Source organism: Gymnoscopelus braueri, assembly GCF_963280865.1.
Source record: "Gymnoscopelus braueri genome assembly, chromosome: 21".
NCBI classification, from domain to species: Eukaryota; Metazoa; Chordata; class Actinopteri; order Myctophiformes; family Myctophidae; genus Gymnoscopelus; species Gymnoscopelus braueri.
Window position 1 is genome coordinate 16,177,180 of NC_137623.1, and position 22,427 is coordinate 16,199,606.

A 22,427-nucleotide genomic window follows, 5' to 3' on the forward strand; every position below is an offset into this window, starting at 1 on the left:
AGTTATACACTCAACTGTTTGTGTAGGGACTATTCATTCATGACCCTACAGTATGTGAACTTTAATGTCTTTGTAGTGGATGTTTGTTTTACCCTGCTAGGAACATGCATGGCTTTTTAACATCTGTGAAGATCAACAGCGCCATCCTCAGGCCAAAATATCAATTTTGCACGCAAGATCTCCTCTTTGTTATTGAAGCAGTAGCCTACAACACTTTGGTCTTTTAAAAGGTGCTTCATGAACAAGCTTTGTCTCAGCTTACCTTTGATTTGGTTGACCACATTTCCCTTATACTGTAAATTATATGGAGGTCATTTACTGTAACAAGTATTTGATGTGTGTGTGTGTGTGTGCGTGCGTGCGTGCGTGCGTGCGTGCGTGCGTGCGTGCGTGTGTTTTACGACTAAGTTTTACCACTTTACATCAGCTATTTGAAAATAGCAGATCTACAAGCTAACAATGCAACATGTTGTGAGCTTGTAGATCTGCTATTTTTACTACACTAAGAATCAAGCCCAAAGTCCGCTTATTATAAGCAGACATGGCAACACAGGTAACACATGGTAAACAGGAAACCCCTTGATAAGAGGCACGCCTCCCCCCCCCCCTACTCATAGATATAGAAACCTAGATACCTCATTGGCCTCTGCAGTTCATTGGAGCGACCTGTAATGGTGCATGGCCGCCATTTTGGAGAAGGCAAGCTTCCAACTAGATTCTGACAAGTCCCGGAAACGACACGCTGTGATTGGCCAGTGGTCAGGAAGCTTGCCTTCTCAAAAATGGCGCCCGAGATATACAGACGCCTCAGAGCCGGACGAGGCGTCTACCTTCATAATATGTCTATGCCCCTACTCCCCTACCTTCATATGTCTATGCCCCTACAGTAGGGGCATAGACATATGAAGGTAGGGGAGTAGGGGCCCTACTCCCCTACCATATGTGTATGCCCCTACTCCCCTACCTTCCATACTTACTTCCTGGGCGTGGCCAGGAATAAGGTGAATAGAGGGCTGAGCCTTTGCGGTTTCTATGCTGTGTGTGTGTGTGTGTGTGTGTGTGTGTGTGTGTGTGTGTGTGCGTGTGCGTGCGTGCGTGTGTGTGTGTGTGTGTGTGTGTGAAGCCTTTGAGAGAGGATGACGAAAGGGTACGGTAACAGAGGACACACCTCAGCATCTGTACCACACTGTACAGGTGGAAGGTTAAAAAAGAGAGAAGTATGACTAAGTTACAGAAGCGGTCAATTTTATCATCGACTTCACGTTGAAATGTTTTGTCCCTATAGATCACATCACATGGACAGAAAAGAGACAAGACAAGCTTCTAAAGTAATACAATTAAAATGAATTCATTAAATAAAACTAACTAGAGCGCACGATACAATTAACTCTGGATTGAGTCTAAAACTGTGTTCTAAAGGTGGACATACACTACGAGATAATCTTAATATTAACGATTTTTAAATCGGGTATCATCACACACTACAAGATGATCTTTCAAGATTCTCTTATCAGATTATCTAAACATGCACACACTACACGATCTAAAAAATCGTGGACGTCTCACACTACAAGATTCTATGTAGAGTATCGGACCCGAGGAGGGGGGCAACGACATCACGTGGTGTCAGCTCACGTGATCTCTTGCGGAATCAGAAGTAAACATTGGGACGAGTGGAAAAACATGTCAAGCGAAACCGTTTTAAAAGTCCGCTGGACAGCTGAAATGGACCAGGAATTGGTGGAGAGATGTGGCAAGAACACGAGTGTCTGTATAACGGTTCCTCCGACGCCTTTTGCAACCATTCAGAGAAACAAGACATGGGGATATATCGCCTCCACTCTGAACGTAACAGGTGAGCGAGAAAGCTAATGCTAAGCTAATAAACAGTACATGATGACCTGCTAGCTACACGTTTATAGATTGACCATTTGGTTCCATTTGTACAGTCTCAATAGTTAAATTAACACGCTGTATACTGTGCAGCTATCATGTTTTGTTACTATGGTTTTAATTACTACAGCTGCATGGATGGTAGTGCAGTGACTGTCAGTGATTCCAAAGTTAAAGCCTGTAACATCACATAACATTTATGATTTCAGTTGTTGAAGTGAGGGCAAGAGCCAGAACCAGGGCTGCCAACCCTCCTGGATCCTGCAGGACTCTCCTTGATTTCAACCACATCTCCTCCTGGACTCCTTCATTGTCATTTCTCCTGCATTTGGTGTCAAACTCCCAAAATTCACCAGAACACAGCTGACCAGACTCGTCCCTTTTTATTTGTATTGGTATGACAGGAGTATATGCAGTATTGGTATGACTGGAGTATATGCAGTATTGGTATGACTGGAGTATATGCAGTATTGGTATGACTGGAGTATATGCAGTATTGGTATGACAGGAGTATGCAGTATTGGTATGACAGGAGTGTATTTGTATGACTGGAGTATATGCAGTATTGGTATGACAGGAGTATATGCAGTATTGGTATGACAGGAGTATATGCAGTATTGGTATGACAGGAGTATATGCAGTATTGGTATGACAGGAGTATATGCAGTATTGGTATGACAGGAGTATATGCAGTATTGGTATGACAGGAGTATATGCAGTATTGGTATGACAGGAGTATATGCAGTATTGGTATGACAGGAGTATGCAGTATTGGTATGACAGGAGTGTATAATATAATAAATGAATTATCTGCATGTATTATGTTACAGTACCAAACATGTATTGAGGCCATTGTATAATAACTATCATGCATTGAAAGGCAGAGAAAACAATTTCACAGACAGTATTTGTTTGTCAGTAGCCATACCCTGTTGATGTATCAATGAATAGACACTCACTCAACTGACACAAAAATCTTTCAGCTTGATCAATCTATCAGGGAGCTTTGTTCCCTGATAGATTCCCTTGAGTAAAATTGACACTTAACTCAAGTAACAATTTAACATAGGCCTTTTACTTGTAACAGTATTATGGTATTGCTACTTTTACTTATGTAAAATATCCAAGTACTTCTTCCACCACTGCTGGTGCTACTGCTACTCTGAGAGCGGTATAAAAGGTTTCTGAAGCCCCATCCATCCAAGTGGAAGGAGTTGACGTCTAGGCAGAGGTGGATGCTGAGGACGTTGGAATTCCTCAGACAATATGCCCGCATGTCGCCCTAGTGAGACCAGTGTTATGGAACAGGTTTCTGCATTAATGTCAGGGCTTTGTCTAATAAGGAGTATTGATTTGACAGCAGTGTATAATATAATGAACAACAGTAGTACAAACATGTTGCATTACCCTGTTGATGCTGTGCATATAGTGTAATGTTTACACTGGTTGACTCTTGAAAAATGTTACACTTCCATGTTGGAAACAAATAAATACTTGAAATGAAAATATGAACTCTTTAATTTAAACAAAGCACATATAATGTATGTTAAAGATAACGCCTGCATTGCAACAGTTCAGTAATATCTATTATGTAAATAAATGGGTATAATGTACATTTGAAATTATACTATATAACAGGGGTCAGCCAGTTCGGTCGTGGGCCATTTTTTTCCTATACCAATAAGATGGTGGTACGGACATGCTTGTGTAATATTTAGTTATCAGAAAGTTTAGATAGAAAGTACGTTATCTGTCATACTAGAGATAAAATGTACTGTTAAAGGCATGTTTGCTTGTTTTTTTAAAGGTGAGAGATGCTTTTCATCCAAAAGTCTATAGAAGAAAGTTGACAGTTAAAACAAAAACATTTAATGAAAATGGATTACTTTATTTTTCAATTTTTCAAAAAGGTTAACGGAGGTACAGAAAAGATACAATGTCGACATGCAAATCAATTTTTCTCTCTCACCGCTCCTTTTATTTTGGATTTACATATGGATTGGCTCAAACACTTTTAGGAAATGAGTGTCATTCATTGGTTGGGTTTGGAGAGTATCACTGCTATAGTGACATAACAGTAAAATACAAGTGTTTTTTTTTCTTTTTTTTCTCCAGGACCTTTCTCCAGGACTGTTAAAATAAATGACATATACTGAATACTGTAGACTCGAATGGAAATACACACTAGTATGAATACGAATATTTAACATCGGGTGGAAACCCCATAAGTCCAAAACTGTTACTTTTTCAGATTCGAATGAAAAAACTGCCCGTCTACAAGATTGGCTATTTTGCTACTTTTATGTGACACTGTAGTATGACAAAGTAAGGAATTAATTTACAAAAAAAGGAGAGAAAAAATATGGAGATAAGCGGTTTCTGTCCGACAGTGACGATATCCTATGAACTATAAAAAGTCCCACATGTCTGGAACCCTGCTGCTCTGAGATGAATCACAGCATTCTCTCCTATCTGTCAAACATGGTCTCCATGGTATGCTATATGACTATTATTTGTTTCCTCAATGGGGTTGTCTTGTTGTCTGTTGGCTATATATTATAATATACGATATTTTCAAATGATACAAATCCACGGAAAATACCTTGCCCTTCAGAATCTTAAACCGACATCCCACCGACATCACTTGAATGGTTTCATGTATAAAACATGTACTGTACCAGAATGTGGATCCAAGAGTTCCCCTGTGACCCATCAACACCCTACACATACTGTACAAATAAAACACAAACCAGTAGCCATCTCTCTTTTAATGTTTCTGTTGACAGAGCTGTGGTGACACTCCCCCACACATGCTCATAACACCAGTAAATGGCAAGCACACACTGTCATCTTCAACCTTGCGTTTTTCAGGGAACGGCAAGTTACAGTAAATTGTGTGGTCCTCTCAGTGTTACTGACATGACGTAGATTCCTATCTCTTTTCTTTTTACTGTATATCTTCTGTATTTGATTACAATTTATCCTCAAGCTAAATCTCTTGTGGTTATAAATATATATCAGTGTGCTGTAGTAGTAGGTACTGGCATTCCTGAGGAGCAGCGATTGTCTGTTCTTTCTTTGTGACCTGGGAGTTGTATGTTAAGTTGGCTGTTCACTAAGGAAGATTTTGTTTTAGGAAAATTCATAGAGAAGGCATGGGAGTTGTGCTCGAGAACGATGTACCCGTAACTCAGCCTGGACAATCAATATATTCTGTTTGTGGTGTATCTTGGTGTATGTTAATTTTGTGAGTGTCTTGTAGTCTTGTAAGTCTGTGCGGGCTGGGCATCTTGTGGTGCAGGACACTATAATAAAACATTCTATCTATCTGGAAGAGTTTAAAGGTGGCGGTCTGGCGGATGACTGGTGAGGGATGACTTTAGCCTGGCGTTGACAGACTATATCACTGCGTGGATATGAGTCTGGTGCTTCTATGAGGAAGTTTTTTTTCCAAGGGGCGGGTTCTAAACACGGAAGATGGACGCTATTGGTTAGACCTACAGCCAATCAGAGCCGCACAGCCTGCTACGTCACGCACAAGCGCCGGTGGTGAAAAAGTAAATAAAGATTAAAGAGCAGAACATAGTTAACTTTGTCTGGACTCGACGTAAAAACTTATTGAAGAACAACAGAGAAAGAGAGAGAAATGGATGCTGTTAATGATTATTGTCGCTTTTGCAATCATCGTTTACGCAATGAAAGTGGACAAATTCATCACTCTAAACTAATCTTTGATAGAAAAAAGACGGAGAAGGACAAAAATATTTTCGTGCGACTTCGCGATTTAGGCTTGTCTCTGTCTGACTGTCGGGACAAATCCTCCCGATCCTGTGTTAAGTGTGATACCTTAGTAAAAAGGTTAGAAAGTGCATTGCCGGCTTTCAGAAAATGGAAAGAGGACGAAAAAGTATCTGGTTCGAATCCAGCAGCGTCGGCCGCCAAGACATCAACATCTAGCCACGGTTTGAATGTAGCAGTTTCGTCCACCACCTCCGCCTCTCCAACACCATCAACATCTATCCACGGTTTGAATCTAGGAGTTTCGTCCACCACCTCTGCCTCTCCAACACCATCAACATCTAGCCTTGGTTTTAATCTAGCAACGTTGGCTACCTCCGCCTCCCCAACACCGTCTAGCCATGGGTCATCATCTTCTGATAAAAGGCCCCGAGTGACACCATCGAAAACGCCAAGGACTTTGAAGAAAATACGTCCAAATCCGCCAAGTCCTGCTCGTACCACACCAACCTCCGCCCGGCGAAGTATAACTGAGGTAGGAATCTTTTAAAGTGGCGTGAAACAATTATATTCTTACTTCATAAACGTGAAATAATTATAATTTGAGAATAATATACTTGCATTTTTAGGCTAACAGGCACAATGTTCATATTTAAGCTTGGAATTATTTATCTATTCTGCCTAAACGAACAAGCTGCCCCTTGACCAGCAAATACTAATGCACTTTTCTATTATTCTTTGTTATTGTCAACATGTATGCTTACCCTAGGAGTTGCATAGAAAATAACAAAGAGAACCATGTTACTACAGTGCCCAACCAACACACAGTACCTAGGCTTTAGCTGTGTCTTTCATCTTGTACAGAGATTAAGGTTGTGCTTCATTGTTACATCTTGTGTACATGTACATAAGAGTAAACACATTTGTTTGGCTTTCTTCAGACAATTCAGCTGCATAGATAATAACAATAATAATGTTATGAGTGAGTGCAAAACAGATAAAAAATAAAGAAAACATCAGTGTATGTACACATGCATTTCATCTTGGTATAATATATGTATACACCAACAGCATTTTTAAAGTAGCTGCCACCAAACTTCATGCAAACAACTCCACAGTAAATTCTATATACAGCAGATTTAGATAGGAAGAGTTCAAGCATAATAGTGTAAGAAAAGGAGGGTTGGGTAGTCACTTGAGACTGCTTTGATGTTAATTTTAAAGGGAATCAGGGCAGTGGACTTTGTGATACTGGGATGATGACTGATGGAATATTTCATTTATGTTTCAGGTGATCACCAAATTCCCCTCCAAAACTGTTGCCAAGGTCAGCCAGCCAGAAGAGGCTGGGATTGTGACCAACATCACCAATCAGAACTGGAAGACGGCTGCAGCCAAAATTCTGAAGCACAAGGACCTAGCAGAAGAGGTCAAGATAAAGATTCTGGATGTGATTGAGAGTGAATGTAAAACCCTCTGTAACCGTGACAATGGTTGCATGCTGTGGAGGTCAGCACCTGGGGATCTGAAGTCTTTCACTTTTGAACACTTAGAGTCAGATCTCAGACGTCTATCGCCATTCTTGCTCTCCATAGTGTCCACTATCACTAAAGATTCTGTGCCTGCCACTTGTGCTGCAGCCGCTATTGCTTTGAGAGGAAGAGAGCCGCGCATGTCAGCTTTTGCATATTACATAGACTGCATACTACAGTATGGCGGGGCAAAGAAGGCTGTCTTTGAAAGGCTGTCCAAAATGGCCATCACAACAACTCATAATAATGCTGTAGGGAAGCAAAAGGAGTTGGCTCACACATGTGGAGAGGCTGTTCAAGGCTTGAAGCTGGAAAATGAGGAGTACCTGAAGCAGCCGGTAGCAGCTGGTGTTGAAGAAAAGGACTCGGAGACGGGCTCTGTGCCAGAGATGGAGCAGGAGCTGGCCAACCTCAATGAAAGCATGGAAGAGCTAAACATTTTGGGTGAGATTTCAGCTTTCACATCTGTTTTTATTAGGTTAAATTGAAAAAGCAAACTAAAAAGTAAAATGTTCTAAATGTTTTTTGTATTTATCCAACAGACTCGAATGAGGGTGGCGAAGACACACTAAGCATGCTTGACCGTGGTGAAGCTGTTTTACCATTCAGTGACCTCACTAACGAAGAAATGATGGTGACTGTCAGACCGCCCCCACCAACCTATTCTATTATTTTCGATAACCTGGACTTTTTTATAAGAACACATCATCAGTCCTTACAAAAAAGCAACCTCTCTATGCACTGGATCCACCACATTGCTGTACGAGACAGAATCCCCATCTATCAGCTGAGCAATAGAAGACCAATCCAAGACCTCCTTCAATATGATGTTGGTAACTCTCTCCCCTCAATCAAAACGCAAGAACACATGCGGAATGAGTTCATTGTCATTGGGAGTCGAATGCTCACCAAGCACCTGGCTGCTTTCAAGCCTTTGGAAAAGGTCGTAGTGCATCACATCCCACACCAGTACTCTGATGAAATGGCACAGCGCTCCACAGATGTAAGTACTGTGACCTACATGTATGTCATATATGCCTTAATATTATGTATAATCCACTAGCATGCTTATAAGACTAAAATGTCTGTCTGTCTTTGTTCACAGTATCCCCTGGGTCTTATTTTCAAAAATGAAAATATAACTGCGGATTTGACAGATGTACTGTTCCAGCTTCAGAACAAGTAAGTATTTAATCAGCCTCCACTGTCACTTTTGGGCAAGCGGGGAATGACCGTTGATTAAGTTTTGAGCCCTCATTTTTGTGTATTCTCTTTAGGTATGTGCCAAAACAACCGGGAGGGTTGTCTCCAGTGTTCTTCGGCGGTGACCGGCTGAGTGAGGCAAACTCCCGAAATATCCAGTGGGCCTTCAACCAGGGAGAGACCCCGGAGAAAAGACTGGAGGGCATGCACTTCAAGTTTGAAGACTGGCATGCCATTAGAAATCTATTTGAAGTGAGTGTCATTAAAGAGAGGATATGTTATTTTAACTGTATTGTGATAAATGGTAACACATATATCTATATATATTATAAACATTTTAAATAAATGATCTAACTACTTTATGGTGCAAAACAATATAGTGTGTTTTATTATTCAAACTATATTGTCCTCACTAAAGGAAAAAACCTTCACCGCAACTGTAGTAAATAGCATCTTTCTACGAAGGGACATACAGAACTCTTTACTACAGTTGGTGTACAGGTAATACCATAGTAAGTTATAACGGTAACTCTAATTGAAAAAATATGTCATTTCAGATCCATCATAAGATTTTCTACAAGGAAGCGTCGGCAAAAGAACATGGTACTCTTATTGCTAATATGAACATGTTAAAGTAAGTTGCAATGCATTTACCTTTTTAAGAACCATTTAAGAAAGTTACAAGAATTCCAGTGGTTTAAGTATTGTCTCTACACCTTAAGGCTACCCATCTACCCACAGGAACCCTAGCATCACTATTCTGGGAGTGGCATACATGTGTACTAAGATAGTCTACCATTCTCCCAGAAAATCTAACTCAAACATTTTGCACTGTCATGAGTTGTGAGCTTGTAGATCTGCTTTTTTCGCCACCAATAACATGGTTGGGCAGAAAAGGTCTATACAGACGCCTGGAGGACTATGTAGGCTAGGGTATAGTGATTACTTGTGAAATGTCTTGTATGTAGTATAAGTGATGTCACACATTCTCTAATTGTTTTGTTCACAGTGGTTTGTCACCAGAATGAATTGTTGTACTGCAAACTGGGATGGGAAATGCAGTGCTGTCAACATGAAATTGCCCTAGTGTTGCCTGGGGAGGTATGGATAGCACATATGTGGGCAGTTGTGACTTTGTGTAGAACACATTGAGGCCACAGATTACAGGGTTGTTTCATACTGAGGGCTTATGTCCCCATATGCCATAGAATCTCAGACACTTATTAAAATAAAATGGAACAAAACTTGATATGCTTAAGGCCACTGACCCTCAAGAGTTGTTAAAGTAGAAGTTAAAATTAATAATTTCCTGGGCAAACCCGGAAGTAGCATGCCATGAAGTAACCCTCTGTGTCTCTAGACTACACTTGCAGAAAGCCATAGTGGACTGCATGTAAAGTGCTTCAGTGAATGAAGTCTGCACAATGGAATCAACTGCCCCTGTGTTATTAATTTTCTAAAAACACTGTGTGTGAGAGAGAGAGAGAGAGAGAGAGTGAAGGAGACAGAGGGGATGCAAAGAACTATGTATGTGTTTATGTGTGTGAGAGAGAGTGAGGTGAGGGAGACGGAGGGATGCGAAGAACTATGTATGTGTTTGTGCGTGACAGAGTGTGAGGTGAGTGAGGGTGACCGAAGGATGAAAAGAACTATGTATGCGTTTATGTGTGTGAGTGAGACCGGGAGATATTTTGTAATGAAATTAAAATCCCAATTTCTGATTGACAGGTGCAGCAATGCTAAGCAGGGACCACACAAGGCATACAATGCCTACAAAGAATTCGTTTCTAAAGACACAACTGCACTGTTCCTGGCAGCTGCAATGGAACACCTTGGGTTGGCAGATGTAACAGGTATATTAGACACTACATACTATACAATCTCTCAGCAGTAACCTAAGTGCAACTATGCTAGATTTAATATTTGTTTTCAATATGTATTAGACCTTTTGTGATGCTTATTTTTTAAATAACACTGTTGTTTTTGTCAACCATTTCTTTAATATTTCAACAGAAATCCCAGCTGATTTCATTCCACCTGCGGTTCTTGCTGGAACTCGAGAGGAGCAGAGGACGTGGCTCTCTGACATGGTAGCTGACGTTGTAGACAGATTTGTCAAGTTCAACGATGACCCCCGCTCAACGCCACTCCAACGGGACCACAAAACGGAGCACACTGAAGCAAGACTTAGCTTTGGTTTTTTTCTCCTAAACATGTTGGATGCCGTGAAAGAGGGAGATGGTGAAAGGCTGATGAGACTGTACCTACTGGCACTGAAGTTGTACAGGGCATATGGACACACACAGTATGCGTACAGTACATTTCTTATGACTGTACAGCTCAAAGCCACACTTGCGCCCCGCTTGGCTCACAGTCTGACATGGAACAGATTCTGGAATGGTAGGGGGGGCAACGGGAAAAACATCTCTCTTGACTTGCACCTAGAACACCTGAACAATTTTCTAAAGTCTTTTTTGAAGGGTCTGGGGCCTAATATTTCAGAGCAGTCAGCATCAAGGATCAGCCAGTCCATAGGTGTCCTCAAGGAGATGATGGACAACACGGACAGAGAGCTAAAGTTGTCCAGGCCAACTGGCATTCACCATGCAGTTAGACAGACAGAAGATGTTCTGACCCTGGTTAATGTTTTTAGGGAGGCAGAGCTATTCAGACCTCAAAACGGAAGACAGTTCCTTGCATTCCCAAAGTTCAGTAGGGATTTGTTCTCAAATCTTCACTATGATAACTATTGTCAGTGGATGAGGAACAAGCTTAGAGAGTGGAGGAAACTCCAGATTTAAACTGTACTGTGGATGTAATGTAAATATGTGGTAGACAGAAATTATACCTAGGGCTGTGAGAGGAGAGACATACACGTCTTCTGAGTTTCAGTTTTCAGCATGCACCTTATGTTGATTCAACATTGCAATTTTCAAATATTGCTGCAATTATGTTTGTTGACTATTGCACATTTGCTGCTCTTATATATATTTTACTCCTTTGCACTAAACCAAAAATTGTATAGTGTCTGAATATCTGGCCATGCCAAGCCACCTTTGCACATCGAAGGCTGCTGCTCTTCATTACATGTATACCTTAATTAACATTGTGATTTTGAAAAATGTGAAATTATAAGCTTTTGTACCGGTCAAAGACAAGATTAATAAAACCTCCTTGATTAAATTCCCTGAATGTATTAATTTCATGCATAATCGTGATGCAACATTGGATTCCTCATTTAAATTTTAAGGCATTTAATGTAGTCATTGTTCTTCAACAGATCAAAAAACGGCTGTAATAAATTCACTCAAATTTAGTTTATATAGCATAACTGTATTTAGGGTTACTTTGTAGTCACATGCCCTAATCATATATTAATGACAGTATTTATTTTAAAAATGATATTCTGAGTTCACCCTTGGCTCCTTTAAATGCATTTTTGCTAGGCTTATATTGGAAACATTTTAACTTCATTGTTGTTTAATGAGATGGTTAAGCATGGATTACACATGTCAATAGAAAATACAGGATTTTTAATCCACACCTTAAATTTAACTTGTATACACATTGTCTAGTTCTTATATGTTGTGTATACAGTCTTTCACATTAGAATAAGAGGTTCCATGAGGGTTGGGGTCACCCTGGAAGATGTCCTGTCCTTTCATCAATGTTTGTACATGGTAATGTCTCACTGCCTGCTTCCTGCATTCCTGCATCCTGCTGGTGTGACCAAGAGGCCACTATCTGATCAGACTGTCTCCAAGTGAACAATAGAATTCTCATTACAATTTACACCCCTGTGCTCTAAGCTATCAGCCATCTCTTCTTTAGACAATTGGTCAAGATTAACATAGTGTATCTGATTACCTCAGAGATGAAGACAGCCATATTCATGCCTGTATGTAAACATGGACTTTAGTAAAGTCATAGTATAGTCATGGTTTTAGATTTAGCTTGTAATGTCTGATAAATAAGCAGCTTGTGGTCCATAATATATGATAAAACCAAAATGAAATCTCAAGACTAAACAGTTTTGTTTGGCCTACTCCCAATGTGACTTGTGAAGCAGCGTTGATCATTGAACAGCATTGTCTGGAGGTGAGCGGCAGGAAGGGGACCCCCATTTTAGAGCTAGAGCAGTGATTCTGAACCATTTTAAAACCCTCAGGACCCTCCGTTTGACATGCATTACACAGACCCTTATTTGATAACATTTTTGATATTTGAAACCACAATTTACACAGTAAAATCTGCTTCAATTTAACTCTGAGTGTATAAATGGAACCAAATGGACCATTTGGTTCCATTTACACACAAGAGTTACAGACCTATGGGTCCTCGTTTAGCTGGGTGTCCCCAGACCCCACTTTGAGAACCACTGCCTTAATACACTTCCATAGAAAACATGCTAATGACTGAAATCAATGCATTTTCAAACATTTGGTCAACTTTATTTATGTTTTGGCAATACAGGTGATACATTTTTTAGATACTTATCCATGTTTTTGCTAAAAAATATAACTTACATGTTTATATACTTATCATATTGTCTTTGTCTGTTGAAAACCATGAAAAATAACCTGTGTTCAACTAATACAATGTAGTTATCATTTATTCACAAGCTCCTGTTATCTTTAAGGCTTCTGAAGTAATACAATTTCAACTAACATTCTGCACGATAGCTATGAACAAATCTGGGAACAATACTTTGGTCTGACACTAACAATAAAATATTTTTCAGTCAGAGGAATGCAGTGATGCCAATCCTGACATTACAGACATTGCAGATTCTGAGCTGCTGAGTGGTGTTTGCAACTGGTCAACATCATCTGGTGCATCAAAGTGACCAGTGTAATACATGTCTGGCTGGTCAAAACAAGAAGAGTCTCTGATCTCCGACTCCAAGTGACTGGTCTCCAAGCCGTCAATGTCCTGAAATACCTCACCAATAACTTTCAGAATTAGAATAGCATGGCGCTGAAAGAATACTGGGATATTGCGCTTTATGTATGCCAAGTCAAATATATTGTGACTGTGTTCTACAACAGCATCAATAAGTTCTATGCCAAATCCAGTGCTACCTTTCTCGGTGGTGAACAGATGTGCATTTTCAGGCACCAAACTGTCCTGGTATACATTCAGCTTCTCCCTGATTAACCATTTATGTTCTGGTAGTACCTGCCTACATCTAGTAGAAACCTCGTCTTGCAACAACTCAAAATTAGGTGTCAACTCTCCACAACCTTCAGTGGTGCAAGAACACAAAGAGTGGCAATAGGTGCAACAGAGATGTCCTGGCTCAACCCTTGTTGTATGTTCTTCAAAGTTACTGTATAGGGCCTTTCGAAAACAGCCAATTTTGCATTGGTGTAGCAACTCTTTAACTCCCTCATCAGTCCTTCTATGCTGTTTAACAACATACAATGCAGCATGTGACTGTGAGCCATCTCTGCCTGCCCGGCCTGCCTGCTGAACAATTGATTCAACATCATCTGGTACCCCATACATTATCACATGAGATACATTTCGAAAATTTAAGCCCAACCCAAGAGCTGTTGTTGCAACAACAACTCTGCAACTCCCCTCTCCACCTAGAGATGACAGCAATCGGCTTTTGTCTTCTGCATGTGTGTGGCTGTGAAACATTCCTATCAGCAGGTTTTCTGACTTTTGTTCAGGGTCCCTTTCAACCCACGCATCTTCATCTAGCTCTCCTTTGAAATAATTAAAAACTCTACCAACTGTCTTTAAGGAGCGGCAGTAAATAAGGATGTGAGACATGGAAAGCCCCTTCTCTTTAACCTCCCTCACAACCCAGTCCAGGCATTCCAGCGTTTCGTCAGAAACTGACATCAGTCCAAGTCTGATGTTTGTCCGGTTGGGGCTAACTGTCACAGTTTTTGTATTGACATTGTCCATGAGCAGCTGTTTCTTCACCCTGGCTCTGGAAGCAATATCAGCTGATGCGGTCAGTGCCAACACAGGTGTACCTGAAAAGACAAACAAATGCACTAATGTTAGCTTGTATTGTAACACAAATTTGTTTAGAAAAAAAAATCTATTTTTTAAAACTCACAACTGGTTTAAATTCATGAACTACCCCTGCTGTATAAATCATCATTTCCTATTCTATCATAATCATACTGTCACAATACATTTCTACTATTAAAAAAGCCAATCTTTAAGCTCAGAGCACATGAGCTGTGAGAGTGTAGATCTGCTGTTTACACTAAAATAGGAATAGTAGGGTTCAAGTGGTTATGAAAATATTACATTTGTTGTCGTTTTATATATATATATACTGACCCTCCTTGACGATCGATCTCAAATCTCCCAACTTCGAGAAGCTCTCTCTGAAGGCTGCGACCTCCCCCTTTTTGGCCTGTCCCCTGGGAAGGATAAATGAACATTAGAATGTTTTATAGAAATGTATATTTTAATTGCTGTAATATACAGATTAGTGTAAACAGAAAATGCACAGAGCAAAGATCAGATGAAATAAACTGTAGACAAAGTACAAAAAAAAATTGTGTTTAAATGTCTAAAAGCACATTAACATGAATGTGTAAATAAACAGGAAACAGTATAAATTAACACATGTGTTCACATCAGTATTAATTGCTTTGTGGGTTGGTTTTCAACTAACATATTAATAGAAAATAATATGTTAAAACAAACTAGAAAGAACATTTAATTAAACACTGCAGTACAAATGTCTTTGTAGCTTTGTTTATACTGATATGTATGGCTATCTCTACAAGTACTATCCAATAAATGTACCCTAAGGATCCAAGTATGCTTGGACAGATTTAAACTTTATTTAAGAATAATGACCATTGAAAATGTAGTTCTTGGACGGATTTAGGTCAGTGATATTTGACGGTCCCAGCCCAACACAACAATAGAAATTATGGTTTACAGGACAAGCCACGGCAACTTGAACGTTTTAATGCTCATTCCCTGCCGATGTCCTTTTGAGGAAAGTTTTATCAAATACCAAATGTTAATGATCGAAGTGTATCAGAGGCTCTTGCTTTGTTTAATGGCGTTGTTCCAGCTCAGCTGCTAGCAGGCGAGTGTCAGCCTAGCCATGCTAAGCATCCACATGTTTGTTGTTTGTAACAATATTAGTGGCTTCTAGTTCTACACAATACACAGACGTTAGGCATGAGAGTATTTAGCAACCAACACTTACCATTTGTACGTTAGGTGAACCTCATCTACGACAATCCCCATTAAATTGTCCTTGAAAACAGCCGAGGATAACATGCCTCTCCACTTATCATTCAGCAGCCATAGTTCTGGGCTACCGAATATAACTTGTCCACGTCCACTGAGGATTTCAGCGTCGTCGTGGACTCCGAGCTGAAAGGCGGTGAGTCCAAAATTAGTAGCTTCTCTGATCTGATCCTCCATCAAAGCGTTCAACGGGGATACTACTATAACTACTGGGTTTTCACTCAGTCCCAACTTCTTTGCGACGAGCGGAGCCAGTTGATAAATTAAACTTTTCCCGAATCCAGTAGGCAGTACGGCAAACACATCTTTCTTTTCAACGAAAGCTTTAAGAGCAATTGTTTGTTCGTCTTTTAGATACGATATAGTTTCCAATTCGTCTACTACGGAGGCTATAGCGGCATCCATGTTTGTTGTGATTCTGAAAAACTACAGTCCCTTGCGTAGTACGTCATTTCCTATAAAGGGGAAAAACCCGCCCATATTTGGATTCTGGGCCCTGATTGGATACCCACGTCTTCTGGAGCAGGAAATGGATTCTCTATGGAGCGGTGCCAGACCCAAATCGCAGAGTGCATTTTTTTTTTGCACTCGCAGATTCGTCTGGTCCCAGGCTAGGATGACTTTACATTAATTTGCTGTTGGTTCAGCAGAGCCCAAATGACCTGAGTCCATTTTCATCCTTCATTAAGAGTTGCAACTTGTTTAGCAAACATGGTCTCCATCTCAGCTTTCCTACTGTTTTTCTCTCCTACACTGTCTCTCCATCTCAGCTTTCCTACTGTATGTCTCTCCTACACTGTCTTCATCTCAGCTTTCCTACTGTTTGTCTCCCCTATACACTGTCTAAATGCGATCCTCCTGCCATGACACCTGGCCAGCAGGTGACATAAAGTACTCTTTGAGAAGCTGTCGTTGTTCTTTGGCAGTGAGGTTGGGGTTTCGTGCCCTTGCAGCTTGCACATTCTGCATGGCCCCCAGTCCATCTCTCCTCCATGTTCCCTCGTTGACCCTGTGGTCTGCACCCTCCCAGTCGACCAGTGCCGGTGGCACGTAGACCACTGATCGACGGTCACGGAGGAAGTTGTGGAGGCATGCTGCAGCCAGGGTCATCTTCACTACAGTGTCTGGGTGAAGGAGGATTGTGGAGCGGAAAACCCTAAACCTATTGGCGAGAATGCCAAAGGCGTTTTCTACAATACGCCGAGCCCGTGAGAGCCTATAGTTGTAGATCCTCTGGTGGTGGTCCAGCTGTTTGTACGGGTAGGGCTTCATCAAGTCTGTTCTCAGAGGGTAGGCCTCATCCCCCACAAACATGTAGGGCAGCACCACATCAGAATTGGGCAGCATGTCTGCAGGAGGAACATTCAGGAGACCTCCTGTCCAAAGCTCCCTTTAGGTCAGAACTGTCGAAGACCCCACCATCTGAGACCCTGCCCTGCACACCTACACTAACATAAATAAACTTATAATTTGCATCAACAGCTGCCATCATAAGTACAGAAAATCTACCCTTATAATTGTGCCATGTGCTGCCACTGTTGGCTGGTGACTGGATGGAGATGTGTTTCCCGTCAAGGGCACCCAGGCAATGTGGGAATTGCCATTTAGCATAAAAGTCATTGGCTACTGCTCTCCATTCTTCCTCTGATGTTGGCGTCTGCAAACATAGGAACAGAATGATAGATGAACAGTAATCCCCCACAAACATGTAGGGCAGCACCACAACAGTAAGGTCATTATGACAGGTACACTATGATGGTAGTTGGGGTGATCTTGGACAATTTCAGGTAACAGGTTAAGTATAAAGCCCAGTATCTTAGGTTAAGGATAACTAAAGGTAAGTATAAGGTATTATTTGGTAAATATTAATAGGTTTAGGGTTTACAGGGTAACAGGTTAAGTATAAAGCCTAGTATGTTAGGTTAAGCATAACTAAAGGTAAGTATAAGGTATTATTTGGTAAATATTAATAATAGGTTTAGGGTTTACAGGGTAACAGGTTAAGTATAAAACCTAGTATGTTAGGTTAAGCATAACTAAAGGTAAGTATAAGGTATTATTTGGTAAATATTAATAATAGGTTTAGGGTTTACAGGGTAACAGGTTAAGTATAAAACCTAGTATGTTAGGTTAAGCATAACTAAAGGTAAGTATAAGGTATTATTTGGTAAATATGAATAGGCTTAGGGTTTACAGGCTATCAAAATATTTTCTCACTTCCCCCAGTCAAGCATACTGCCTTATAAGACATCTGTTATCTTTATGTTATCCTCTTTCTGGTTGTCATTATGAACTATGCTGTTTGCGTTAAAAAATTTACATATGTCATAATGTATGGTTGTGATGGTAGTGATTAAAAAGAGGGGGATTTCTAACCTTAAGAAACTCGCCCTTCAACACCTGATGCAGAGCGTGGCATGTTTCCTTCACTATTTTTGATATAGTGGTGGCTCCAAGCCTATAGTAGAAGGCGAGGGACTCGTATAACGCACCTTCAAAAGAGAAAAGAAAATGATAACATTTGTGCAAAAAAAAAAAAAAGGAGAAACACTTGTTAACTATACACACCTGTGGCCAAGAAGTTGATGGTCACGGAGAGCCTCTCCCTGGCAGTAATTGCCCGCCTCATCTTGGTGTCCTGTTTAGTGATGAGTGGGGCTACTCGCTCAAGCAGGATCTCGAACTCTTCAGAGGTCATTCGCAGCATCTTCTTGAAAGATTTATGGTCCTCCAGCTAAAAATAAAAAACGTAAATAATATGAATTACATTAGATTGCCACAGTAGCCTTCTCCTTTCCACCACTGCTCATATGCCAATGGTTATCAAAGTGGGGTCCAGGAGTCCTTGAGGGGTCTCCCCAGCAAAATGAGAACAGTTGAAACTAAATGTAATTTTTTTGGCCATTAAAAAATAGCATAATTATGTACACAACGTTGTGATTGATTTATTGATTGAATACTTTATTAGCAGTTTGCAAAAAAAACACAGGAAAATACAGTTCAATACAAGGTCTGCTCAGAGGATTTATAACCCAAGAAAGCCTATGGCTTGTTTCCATTGGGGTCCTTTCCTTTGTACTCAATTCATAGAAACATTTAATGACAGACAAATATACACTACTATGCAAAACATCATTGTGAGCTTATACATGTGCTACTCTCCGTTTCTGGCTCAATATCTTTTCAAATGGGGGTCCGTGGCCAAATAAACATCAATTAGGGGCCTTGAAGGCCTGGACATGAATTATTTTTTTTGAGAACCACTGCTCTAGGCCATTGGTTCTCAAAGGGTGGTCCGGGGACCCCCAGGGGGGGTACCAGGGGGTCCCCAGCAAAAGTAGTTAATATAGCGTCACAATCATTTCAACCACTTTGACCATTATTTTATACTTTGGCTATTCAAAAATAGCAGATATACAAGCTCATAGCGTGGCATGGCACCGAGTGCTTGTAGATCTGCTGTTTTTTGAAAAATCTTGCAAATGTGTGCAAGTCTTTGAATATATATATTTTTTAAAAGCAAACATTTGTGACTCAAATCGTTTCTTCTGGGGGGTCCCTGGAACAAAATATTTTGAGATGGGGGTCCGCGGCTAAATACATATCATTTTGGGGGTCCTTGACAACATGAAAAAGTTTGAGAACCACTGCTCTAGAGGCAGCTTTCCACCGCATTTTGTCCCGATGCCAAGGGGTCCGCCGAATCCACCGTAACCCAATGGCCGACTCCGGGCCGACCGAACATGTTCAGTCTTGGCAGACCACAGAATCAAGACAACAAATCCAGCTACCAGTAGCATAAGTAGCTATAGCAATGCATCGTGTCCTTTTAGTTTTGGCTTGAGTTTCTGTTATCCTACCAACATTATTAAAAACGTATTTGTATGATTATACCTATCGTATTTTATCTCGTCATATAACGTTATAGCCTTTGGGACAAATGTTAGCTAGGAGGTACTAGCCTAGGAACTAGTTAGCATTCAGCTTACAACTTTGGCAACAAATGGCAGTTAACCACTTCAGCCCTATATGCATTTCGGCCATTTGAAAATAGCAGATCTACAAGCTCACAATGCGTCGCATCGCGACGCATTGTGAGCTTGTAGATCTGCTATTTTCAAATGATTTGTATACATTTGAAAACTTGAAATGGGACGATCTGCATACTGAGTACTTTCTACTTTTGGTACTTTAAGTACATTTTGATACCAATACTTTTTATTTTTTTGAATTCCTGACTTTTACTTGTAACAGAGTATTTCTATATTGCAGTAGGCCTATTTATACTTTTACTTAAGTAGGCCTATTTATACTTTTACTTAAGTAAAACATGTGAGTGCTTTTTCCACCACTACTAGTCCCTGTGTAGCATGCAGTTTAACATGTAACCTGTGTAGCATGCAGTTTAACCGCACTAAATCTACTTGGTTACTTTACACCACTGCCAGTGCTTGAGCACCTGCCTGTTTGCTTTCACAAGATAAATTGCCCTTCTCTTATTTAAATATGGGTCTTGTTGAACCGCAGTTGCTCTCCACCCTGCTCTCATCCAATACAATGTAGGTTAGGTCGCTTTGTTTGAAAACGCTGATAACGTTTTAGCTGAGCACGGCAGTCTCCATGTTTCTTGTTAAAGCCTGAGTATAAAAAGGCACGAACATAGAACAAAATAAGTTGTCAGCACTCGCTATGCAACACCTTTAAAAACACGCAGCAGAAGAAGGACATGTAAACGTTTCTCAGACACATGTGGGCGTGAAGTGTGGTTTACATTTAGACTATGCAAGTAACACTCAAAAGAGGCCAGTTGCATTTAAGAAGAAGAAAGAGAGAGTAACTAGAAAATGTGCTCCTCGGAGCACAAGTCTCCGCCAGCAGACCCGTGCTATTTTAATAGCACGGGTCGTCTTGGTAGAACGGGTCGTCTTGGTAGAATGCGCGTGGTTTTTGGTGTTCTGCAGGGGCGACTGAATATGTAGTGTCTGCATCTAAAAGATGTTCTTCTTGAAGCAATGTGTCATATGGGAGTCGTCGTAATTGACTGGTTTGTTCAAATGCTTGTCTGTCTTCTTCATCTTCATTGTCTTGAACAGTTTCAGCAGTTGATTGGTGTGTTTGATCTATGTCAGTTTTCTCTAGTGCTACATAATGTATTTGATCAAGGCGGCCAATTGTTACAGTATTAAGACTTCGGCCTTGTTGTGGGATCAATTCAACTCTATAGTCGTCCTCTTCTGTGTTACTGTTGTAGATGAGTATGCTTTCTTAGCTTTGGCCTTCTACGCCTTTGCTTGACCAATGTTAGGTGTTCTCAAGAGGGACACACACACGCACGGACGGGTGATTTGTACTGGAAGGGTACTGTTCCAATCAAGACTGATTGATCCTGTCTTACCTCACTTCAAAAGACATAAATGGCCTTTTGAAGTGACACACCTATTTATAGGATTTTATTTCGTCATGCGTCCCTCTAGCCAATCAAAGGCATTGGTGTCAACATATTGACACGTGTCACGTGGAGCTTGACCAATGTTAGCTTGGCTAGGGGCCATGCTAACACACGGCGGGACGAAGCGAAAACATACTCTTAATTTCATTCCTTCTCTCTGTTTCTTAGCTTTGGCCTTCTGCGCCTTTGCGTCTTCATCAGGTTTCAGATGCTCATTTGCTGCTTCTTTAGTTTGCATAATGGGAGTTAGTTACATTGTGTGATCTCAGCCTCCTATTTATATATTTATATTACATATTGTGATGTCACGTAAAACTGACCAATGTTAGGTGTTCTCAGAGGAACACACACACGCACGGACGTGTGATTTGTACTGCAAGGTACTGTTGGTAGAATGCGCGTGGTTTTTGGTGTTCTGCAGGGGCGACTGAATATGTAGTGTCTGCATCTAAAAGATGTTCTTCTTGAAGCAATGTGTCATATGGGAGTCGTCGTAATTGACTGGTTTGTTCAAATGCTTGTCTGTCTTCTTCATCTTCATTGTCTTGAACAGTTTCAGCAGTTGATTGGTGTGTTTGATCTATGTCAGTTTTCTCTAGTGCTACATAATGTATTTGATCAAGGCGGCCAATTGTTACAGTATTAAGACTTCGGCCTTGTTGTTGTGGGATCAATTCAACTCTATAGTCCTCTTCTGTGTTACTGTTGTAGATGAGTATGCTTTCTTAGCTTTGGCCTTCTGCGCCTTTGCTTGACCAATGTTAGGTGTTCTCAGAGGGACACACACACGCACGGACGGGTGATTTGGACTGGAAGGTACTGTTCCAATCAAGACTGATTGATCCTGTCTTACCTCACTTCAAAAACGTAAACGGCCTTTTGAAGTGACACACCTATTTATAGGATTTTATTTCGTCATGCGTCCCTCTAGCCAATCAAAGGCATTGGTGTCAACATATTGACACGTGTCACGTGGAGCTTGACCATTGTTAGCTTGGCTAACAATGTTTGCTCACACACGGCGGGACGAAGCGAAAACATACTCTCCACCTACGGCGGAGACAATAATATCCTTCTCTCCCTGCGTGTGTGCGCGCGCGTGTGTGTGTGTGTGTGTGTGTGTGTGTGTGTGTGTGTGTGTGTGTGTGTGTGTGTGTGTGTGTGTGTGTGTGTTCGCAGAGACTGGAAAGGTGACTAAGAAAAAGAAGAACACTCAATGTACTTGAGTAAAAGTAAAACATTTGTCTTGGAAATGTACTTGGGTGAAAGTAAAAAGTATCAAAACAATCTAATACTCAAGTAAAGTACAAATACTCAAAATATGTACATAAGTACAGTACTCAAGTACATTTACTCCGTATACTGTCCACCAC

General features: G+C 40.7%; 2 protein-coding genes across 4 annotated transcripts; one reads left to right on the forward strand and one right to left on the reverse strand.

Moving 5' to 3' along the window:
- Positions 1-1,725: 1,725 nt before the first annotated feature.
- LOC308076896 (uncharacterized protein) lies at positions 1,726-9,705 on the forward strand (the record flags this gene model as incomplete). The annotated part of the gene is made up of 8 exons (XM_080417413.1): positions 1,726-1,855; positions 5,745-6,166; positions 6,923-7,607; positions 7,706-8,166; positions 8,269-8,345; positions 8,441-8,618; positions 8,924-9,000; positions 9,376-9,705. 8 exons carry the CDS (start codon positions 1,726-1,728, stop codon positions 9,392-9,394), a joined length of 2,049 nt encoding a protein of 682 aa, XP_080273539.1. The 3' UTR covers positions 9,395-9,705.
- A 3,130-nt stretch (positions 9,706-12,835) lies between these two features.
- Positions 12,836-19,635, reverse strand: LOC308077117. Of its 3 annotated transcripts, none has more exons than XM_080417673.1 (5): positions 18,174-19,635; positions 17,982-18,097; positions 15,562-17,262; positions 14,673-14,755; positions 12,836-14,356 (listed from the first exon to the last, which is right to left on the reverse strand). In XM_080417673.1, exons 3-5 carry the CDS (start codon positions 16,008-16,010, stop codon positions 13,104-13,106), a joined length of 1,785 nt encoding a protein of 594 aa, XP_080273799.1. In that variant the 5' UTR covers positions 16,011-17,262; positions 17,982-18,097; positions 18,174-19,635; the 3' UTR covers positions 12,836-13,103. The 3 variants fall into 2 exon arrangements, with proteins under 3 accessions (XP_080273799.1, XP_080273801.1, XP_080273800.1); XM_080417674.1 differs by having other exon boundaries at positions 17,982-18,227.
- Positions 19,636-22,427: the final 2,792 nt, after the last annotated feature.

Excerpts from the sequence above, each read along its gene's own strand:
- LOC308077117 (XM_080417673.1), bottom strand. The coding sequence starts at position 16,010 with ATGGATGCCGCTATAGCCTCCGTAGTAGACGAATTGGAAACTATATCG. Across the intron at positions 14,756-15,561 it reads GTTCACCTAACGTACAAATG|GGGACAGGCCAAAAAGGGGG; the intron begins GTAAGTGTTGGT and ends TATCCTTCCCAG. Across the intron at positions 14,357-14,672 it reads GAGATCGATCGTCAAGGAGG|GTACACCTGTGTTGGCACTG; the intron begins GTCAGTATATAT and ends TTGTCTTTTCAG.